Source organism: the organism of the source record quoted next, unplaced genomic scaffold, assembly GCF_019419815.1.
Source record: "Pyrus x bretschneideri cultivar Hongxiangsu unplaced genomic scaffold, Pyrus_bretschneideri_v1 Contig5, whole genome shotgun sequence".
Taxonomy (NCBI): Eukaryota; Viridiplantae; Streptophyta; class Magnoliopsida; order Rosales; family Rosaceae; genus Pyrus; species Pyrus x bretschneideri.
The window spans coordinates 8,428,432-8,437,634 of NW_025999787.1; the positions used below are offsets into that span (position 1 = coordinate 8,428,432).

Below are 9,203 nucleotides of genomic sequence, written 5' to 3' on the forward strand. Positions count from 1 at the left end.
CTTTTGTTGATATAACTTTGATTATATCTTTATAAATAGTATAATATAAGTTCAAGTTGCTTTCCCTCTCAAAAACTTTATATCCATTTTACACATGAAACTTGTGTTTTGTGGCCATGTAAACTTGCTAATCTAATTGGCTGATGTGTCAATTAACAGATAATCACGGTTTAACTAATTTAAAATTTTGAGTTTATCGAAAGAGGTAAGCGATTTGGATTTCTCTTTATACGAAAGTGTGAATCACTGCTGTCACAATAATGTTAAAATTTTATTACGACATTCTGCTATGACAAAGAAGTCTCGATTGAGTTGAAGTTTATCCTCACAACAATTTCGGTTATGTCACTGACAGAGAAAAACATGAGGTAAGAAAGTTTGAGGAAACAATTTGTGCTAATTGTTGGAGAATAAATTCCACGTCAGAAATATAACAAAATAACATACAACATAATATAAGATTTTAACTTCGAATATCATAGAGACCTTTTGTAATGAAACCAAACACCTAATGACAAGTTATTAAGTTGGATAATATTGATGATATTAGTGGTGGACTATGATAAGCCTAAAAAGTTTATTACTAATAACATTACTTGCTCAATAGACGCTTGTCATTTAAAAAGTAAACCACCCAACTAAATGCTAATGCTATTACATCTGGTTTAAGTTGCTTTTTTTTTTTTTTTTTTTTTTATAAAAAGCAGCTTCTTAAAAAATTTAAAAAAATTGGTGTCTTAACTCTGTTTGTTAAATTTTTTTTTTTTTTTTCAAAATTATGGTTCAAAACAGCAAAAATCAGAACCAGCTCTACACACGCTTCTAAAAAAATTCATTAGAGGTAGATGAACAATACTAATAAATTAAACCTTCATATTGACAATTGCAATATAGTTTACAAAATATTTGCCTTTTTTTTTTTTTTTACAATTATTTATTTTCATAGCACAACATATTCAGTTTAATAAAATAACACAACAATCCCAGATTAGTCGTGAGGAAAAGCCATGGAATAAGTAAAAGACACATGGCACGTGTGATGTGGATATTTTACGTTAGTCCTCTTATCAATTATTCAGTTTGACATCACCAATTTTAGAAATTAATGGTCAAAAGATAAAGAAAGGCTAATTCTGAAGGGCTCAAAGCCATGACGTTGACGGCTAATGTCATCATGTTGGCCCATTTGTATGAATCAGGATCCTCGTCGGATCATTTTTGTAAAGATCTTGAAGATTCGTGAATTGTTTTTATTTACTGTATATCGTGCGATTAGAAATTATTTTAAATATTTTTATTTAAAATTAAAAATAAATAATATCTGATAAAATTGATAGCATAATCCATGATGAATAGACACGATTCACCAAAAAATCATCACCAAAAAATCCCAAGAGGATCCTGCTGGCATTTGTATTGTTTCTCTGGTGGACACGGCATCAGGATCAAATGTCAATCTTCGCCCTAGCAATAGGGGTTAAAAGTAGTTAAGAACGTTGCATTCAAAAATCTTGTGCTTGATTCCTCTCACAATCATCACTTATGCTGTCTTTCGCTGAAAAATTGAGTTTGATTTTAATTTATAAAATTTAAATGTTTGTGTAAGAGCGATTTCAATTGTTGAGTTTAGTATAATAAATTTATAGTTTAATTACCACAAATATATTTTAGGTTTGATTCTTGGTACTAGTGAAACACACGATAGTGGTCAGGATGTGGTTGAAAACACACAATAATTATCAGGAGAAGCTGAAACGTCTTTGTGAGTCCTTCAAATTTACGAAAAGGTAGCAAATTTGATATTAAATTAGGTTACCCATTGTGTAGCTTAGCCGAACTCCTATTCCCTTAGTGTAAAAATATCAATGTACTAAAAAAACCGTTAAGGGCCTCAAAACCACATGAAAGACAAGGACACAAATAGAAAGAAAGTTACGAGTTATTGTTTTTTAACAACTCATCAAATAGAAAGAAAGTTACGAGTCATCGTATTTTTACCGCTCATCAGTGCATGTAATGCGTTGATATTTGAAAGTTTAAATTAAAAATATCAAAATTTAGTGTTACAAATCTAAGCATCGAGTTACACTAATACACTACAAAATTTTCGTACAAATCATGAAGATGTCACATATTCTGATGATGCATTGGACGACTGTATTTTTACATAACTGAATTTGCATGTCGAATCCCACTTATGCATTGTGGAAGTCATGGCCAAACTTTTCCAAAACAATTAAAAGCCAAAGGGAAGGAGAAGAAAGTAGCGAATTTATGCTGATGCTGAGTTCGTATTAATGCCTAATCCAAGGTCCCACCACCTCGCCACAGCCCACGCCCTAAAACGGTTGCTACACCCGCGGCATTCAGCAACCGGTACACAACACAAACAGAACCAAAATCTCTCTGTCTCCCTCTCCATTTTATACTCCTCGCAGATTGCATAATTTAATCGAAGCTTTCTCAAATATTTTTCCATATTTTATTTCCTTGTCAGAAAGGCGGGATTTTTGTGTGTTGCTGTGTATCTATCTGTGCATATATATTATTATATTTGATTATACACGCTAGCCGGCGATGCCGACGCCGGTGAGCACAGCGAGGCAATGCTTGACGGACGAGGCGGCACGTGCTTTGGACGACGCCGTTGTTGTAGCGCGCAGGCGGAGCCACGCCCAGACGACGTCGTTACATGCCGTCTCGGCCTTGCTTTCCTTGCCGTCCTCGGCCCTCCGCGACGCCTGCGCGCGCGCCAGGAGCAGCGCGTACTCCCCACGCCTACAGTTCCGGGCTCTCGAGCTCTCCGTCGGAGTTTCCTTGGACAGGTTGCCGTCGTCCAAGGCGCAGGACGAGCCTCCGGTCTCGAACTCGCTCATGGCGGCGATCAAGCGGTCTCAAGCGAACCAGAGGCGGCATCCGGAGAGCTTTCACTTGCACCAGATTCACAGCCAGCAGCAAGCGGCGTCGCTTTTGAAGGTTGAGCTGAAGCACTTTGTTTTATCTATTTTGGACGACCCGATTGTGAGTCGGGTCTTCGGAGAAGCCGGGTTTCGGAGCTGTGATATAAAGTTCGCGATTATTCACCCGCCGGTCACGCAATCCACCCGGTTTCCTCGGACCCGGTGCCCGCCCATTTTCCTGTGCAACTTAACGGACTCGGACCCTGCCCGACCCGGATTCAGCTTCCCTTTTTCCGGGTTCGAAGACAGAGACGAGAACTCCAGAAGAATCGCCGACGTGTTGGTTAAAAAGAGCGGGAAAAATCCGTTGCTAATCGGCGTTTGCGCCGGCGACGCTCTGAAGAGCTTCACCGAGGCCCTGCATAAGGGTAAAGCGGGGATTTTTCCGGCTGAAATCGATAACTTCAGCGTGGTATCCATTGAGAAGGAGGTTTCTGAGTTCGTCGTCAATGGCGGAAGCGAGGAGGAGATGGGTTGCAAGTTTGAGGAGGTGGGTCGAATGGCTGCGCGTTGCTCTGGAGCTGGAAGTGCTGTTATTGTAAATATTGGGGATTTGAAGGGTTTAGTGGGTGAGGGTATGGTGGCGGAGGAAGCTCTGTGCTTTGTGGTGCTGCAGTTGAAGAGCTTGTTGGAGATTCATGGTGGGAAATTACGGTTGATTGGCGCGGCTGCGAGCCACGAAGTGTTTACAAAGCTTTCGCTTTGGTTTTCGACGATTGAGAAGGATTGGGATCTTCATCTTCTTCCCATTACTTCTTCTAAAGCTTCAATGGAAGGAGTTTACTCGAAATCCAGGTGGTTATCTAACTCTGTTTTTTGTATTTAGTGCAAATGCTCAATATGCTCTTTTGTGGATTGATGCTTGATGTGTGTCTGAAGTTGCTTGAAGCATAATTTGGTTGTGGTTTCGAGTTTGATATGCGAAAAATATGATGTTTTGTACTGAAAAGATGAGTATTGTTTGATTTCATTACTCTGGTTTAGGCTTTATAATTTTCTTTTTGAATAGAACTGATTTCAGAGTGAAGAGTGTTTGATCCATATATGCATTCACGTCCCAACGTACATGTTATAATGTTTAAGTCGATAGCAGTGGTATACGTTGCGTGAATGTATGGAGTGTATGTTCCAAGTAATACACTTAAGTGTCTGACTGTTCTGTGCTCGTTGGATCTCACAGTTCCGTGCTCATGATATACTTACAGTTTGATGGGGTCCTTCGTTCCATTTGGTGGATTCTTTTCTGCACCGTCCAACTTCAAAAATCCATTGAGCAGCACATATCAATCGTTTAGACGTTGTAATGGGTGCACAGAGAAGTATGAGCAAGAAGTTGCTTCTGTTCTGAAAGTAGGATCAACTGTTTCAGTAACTGATCCGCGGTCTGATAGCTTGCCTTCTTGGTTACAAATACGCAAACTTGGCACTGGCAAGGGCGATGATCTAGCAAAGGTGTGTAACCCCTTCGAGTTAATTTTATGGATCAAGTTGGAATAACTTCTGTGCACACATAAGCATGCCTTCCCGCACAAACACATGGAGTTTAACGAGCATGTTTCTTGTAACTGGTTGGATTTTTATCTATTACCTGTATTTGCTTAAGCATATGTGTAAGTGTGTTTCATTATTCATGCAGACCAAAGATGATAAAACAACAATGAATGTTACAGTATCAGCACTGCAGAAAAAATGGGATGATTTCTGCCGACAAAATCTTCACGCTCAACCATTCCCTAAAGTGGACATTTATCAAGCAGGGCGTCAGGTTGCATCTGCTGAGGGCTCCCTAGCCGTTTGGGATAGAAAAGAAAACAGTGGTGAGGACTCATCTCCAAATGAACGTGGATGTGCTATTCAATTTTACTGCCAGCAGATGGACATGCAAACGAATTTTCTATCAAAACAGAACTTGCCTGTGCAAGTAGTTTCTGATGCTGAGAATACCAGCTTCCAGTCCGAGCTATTGGTAAAAGATTCAAAGGGTCAGCGAGTTGAACTGGGAAGTCCTTGCCGAACTACTTACCCCATCCACAATCTGCCCACCAACTGCACATCTTCTGCGTTGGTCACTTCTGTGGCAACAGATTTGGGATTGGGAACATTATATGCAGCAACCAGCCAAGGGCCAATAAGTCCTCAATTACAAGATATTAAAGGGAGTTCCCGCCTCCTCTCTGGTTCGATTTCTGCTGAATTTGATGCATTGAGTGAAAATAGTTCACACCAAATAGCTCAGTCCTCCTCCTGCTCTGCTTCTGATCTTGGAGGGCAGATTGATCCAAGTGATATCAAATCACTTACGAGAGTTCTCACAGAAAAGGTTGGCTGGCAAAATGAAGCCATTTGCAGTATCAGTCAAGCTGTGGCACATTGCAAATCTGGTGGTGGAAGGAATCAGGGCTCAAAAGTTAGAGGAGATATATGGCTGACTTTGATTGGACCTGACAAAGTCGGAAAGAAGAAACTTGCTTTAGCACTTGCTGAGATACTTTTTGGCTCCAGAGAAAGGTTAATTTCTGTGGATCTGAATTCCCAAGATAGGGGTTACCAATCAAACTCAGTTTTTCAATCCGAATGCGCAGATGATTACAATGTGAAGTTTAGGGGTAAGACAGTTGTTGATTACGTTGCAGCGGAGTTAAACAGGAGACCTCATTCAGTGGTCTTCCTTGAAAATGTCGAAAAGGCGGACTTTATTGCCCAGAGGAGCTTGTCCCAGGCCATTAGGACTGGCAAGTTTCCAGACTCACATGGGAGAGAAATCAGCATTAACGACATAATCTTCGTGACAACCTCCACTATAAAAAAGAGCAGCAAAAGCCACTCTGTAGAGATTGAACCGCATAAATTTTCTGAGGAGATCATACTTGCCGCCAAGAAATGTCAAATGCAAATTCGGAATCTTGGGGATGCCAACCAAAGCAAGGGCATGACTGTGAGGGTTGCACCAAGAGAAGGAACCTCGAACCCATATTCTTCTGTAAATAAAAGAAAGCTGATTGACACCACTGCCTCCATAGAGCAATCCTCTGAACTACAGAAACGGTCCAACAAGCAATTAAGGAGCCTTCTCGATTTGAATCTCCCAGTAGCGGAGACAGATGAGAACATAGATTCTGAAGATTGTGACAGTGACTCCATCTCCGAAAACTCAGAAGCTTGGTTGGAAGGTTTCCTTAATCAAGTGGACGGAGAAGTGGTTTTGAAGCCATTTGATTTCGATGCACTTGCTGAGAAAATAGTGAAGGAAATCAATCATGAATTTAAGAAAATATTCGGATATGAGGTTCAGCTGGAGATTGATTTCGGAGTCATGGTTCAGATGCTCGCAGCTGGTTGGTTATCGGACAAGAAGAAAGCTGTAGAGGAGTGGGTTGGACAAGTTCTCAGCCGAACCTTTGTTGAAGCACGCCAGAAGTTCCGTCTCAGTGATCATCCACTAATGAAACTGGCTGCTGCTGGAACTCTTTCCGTCTACGAGCAAGCTCCTGGCGTTTGCCTACCTGCTAGAATTAGTCTAGACTAATTTTTTGCTAAACTGTGCTTTTTGTAAGTACATGTACGTATACCGTAGCTTTTAGCATATAGCATTTGGCACTAGAAAAGCCTCTGTTTTTCTAATCAGTCCTATAATTTATTGCTAAATCCATTTTGTGCTGTATTAGTGACTTGTTTGTAAGAATGTAAATGTTCCTGTTGATCTACTACGACGGTTCGGTTTTGTAATTTGCATTGTGTTGTATTGTCAGTTTAGCTTATTTACTCGATGGAAAAACTTATATACATGCGACTGAGACGTCAAAGTGCTGGTATCTCAAAGCAATAACGTAATGTTACGCCTTTCATAGTGGTTGAGGTGAGTGTAATACCTATATATAGGAGTCAGGCATCTTAAAGCTTAATTTTTATAACAATATATTGTACCACACTCATGAGTTTGATATTTTGAACCCATGAGTTCAATAAATTTGTATCATGCTCAAATTTCCCGGCCTACTATAAAGATGTGATTCCTATATGTGTTCAATATATTGATACCACACTCACTGTTTCTGGGGCAAAGGTCTTAGGTAGGTAAATTAGACCACATAGAGTGGGCTAGGAATACCATAATACCAACGTCTTGCAGCCCATAGTTTATGTACTTGGGCCTCTTTAGTCAATGTTTTGGGTCGGATCTCTGAACAACTCTCTGCCCCTCCTCTGTATTGGGGAACAAAACACTTGGGTCCGGATCCGAACTCAACGTAATTATGTAAACATTAAAGTACACAATAAAAAAAGGTAGGGAATACAATAAAATTTAAAAACTTGTTTGGAACTATTTTTAAAATAAATAAAGTATTTTTGATAAAAAAAAAAAAAAAAGAAAGAAAGAAGTTTTTTGTATAAATTTTTAGTAAGAATGTAAGTGAATCTTAAAAAAAAAAACACTTGAACTGCTTTTGAAACAAAAAAACATTTTATCTATAAACGATTTCAGTTATTTTAAAAATTATTCCAAGCGAGCTCTACACTCTCATTCTATTGTTTTGCTCATTTCTCCCCATGTTTTTTAAATTTTCCCCAAAACAAAAAAAGGCCACACACAGCAGTGACACCTGTCCCTCTAGTAACATGACATTTGTGCATTGTTTGTCATCCAACTTTCCCTTCACACTTTATGAAAAAGAAAAAACAACAATTGAGATTTTGGAAGAAAGTGAATGTGAATGCATTCACTTTCTGAAAAAAGAAGGACAATTGAAATTACCCTTTCCTTTTAGCTGATTTTCTTCATAATTTTTCTTACTTTTATCATCTAAAGATAGGTAATTCGATCGTGTTCATGCAAGTAATTAATTTTTAGTGTCGGAACGTTGTGTGAAATGAAATTCTATTACTTTACGTCGCTTTTTCACAAAAAATATTGAAATACTTTTCGATACTGTTTCAAAATACGAATAATAGCCGTAAAAAAAAAAACCAAAACCAACAAACAAACAAGAGGAGACCAAAAACAAGCATACACAGTCCTAGGTATCAATATCTAATTAGAATCTAAAAACTTTGATGCTGAAAGGATTGAACTAGAGTGATCACACACACATAAGATGTCGTTTTCCACCGAAGTAAACGACATAAAATGAAACCGACATGCCGCTTATCTTGTATTGCACGTATATTTGATGTCGTTTTCTCACTTGCATAGTCAAATTGGCTTTGGATTTTTGGGACACACCTTTGAGCCGTTGATTTGTCCATTGTTCATGGATCAGAGGATGACCGTCCGATTGTCTTTGGGTTCAAGTTGGAAAGTTTGCTTTGAAGAAAAGTAGCAAGCCATAAGATGGGGCTTGTCCACTTAGTCATCAAGTGTCACTTCGCTCTTGTCTTTCAACTCAACTTAATATTCTGGCTTTTTAAAAATATTAAATCATTCCTATAACTCTGGTGTACTAGTTAATGTGCTCACGTTAAACGCTATATAACCAAGTACGGAGTGGATAACTGTTGAAAACATTTAAGTAGTAAGTCCACTTCAAGATGAGTGCTCTCCTATTTTCGACTTCTCAGGAGCTTCCAGTAGCACATCCAAGACAACAATGAGTTTTCTGGCCTGTGAGGGTGGAGTAACAGAAGTTTTGAGAATTCTAGGTTGATTGTATCCCTTTAGTGGGTTGTGGTTCCCTTAAATGAGTATTATGGTCTTGCTGAGTGGTGATGACTTGATGTGGTTTCGTTGTATGACAGTGACTTTTGTGTGCTACCAATACAAGTCTATTGTGTCTCTTGTCATTGTAACATACATGTATTAGTGTCGTTTGTTTCTATGTGCATACTTTGTACAAAAATGGATGGCTCTTGAGCTTCTATGTTAATTGTGGCCTAGTTTGCTTCCAAAAACTTCATGTGTATTGCTCAATCATCATGTGGATGCTCTTATTGTGGACAATGTTATTTTTAACTTGGTAGCATATGATGCACAAATTTGGAACTTCCAGGATCTTTAGTTGGTACCAATTATCACCGTCACCGCCATCATTATTAGCATATTTTTTTAACTACTATCCCTCATTTATATATTAATGTTTCTATACACACATTAAATTTTGCATTCAAATTTCATTGTTATTTTATGTTAATTAGACAAAAAAATTCACAAATATACAAAAATAAAATTTTGTCATTTTATAATAAGAGAGCTGTTATTCCCACCCTAATGTCTTATCTTCCCACCCACGTTTTTATGATTTTTTTTTT

The 9,203-nt window shown here is 38.6% G+C and overlaps 1 protein-coding gene across 1 annotated transcript; it reads left to right on the top strand.

The window, feature by feature from the left end:
- The first annotated feature begins 2,196 nt into the window (after positions 1 to 2,196).
- Positions 2,197 to 6,686, top strand: LOC103938924 (protein SMAX1-LIKE 6). Its single transcript, XM_009348974.3, has 3 exons — positions 2,197 to 3,755; positions 4,166 to 4,412; positions 4,597 to 6,686. The coding sequence occupies exons 1-3, from the start codon at positions 2,578 to 2,580 to the stop codon at positions 6,484 to 6,486; spliced, it is 3,315 nt and encodes a 1,104-aa protein (XP_009347249.2). The 5' UTR covers positions 2,197 to 2,577; the 3' UTR covers positions 6,487 to 6,686.
- Positions 6,687 to 9,203: the final 2,517 nt, after the last annotated feature.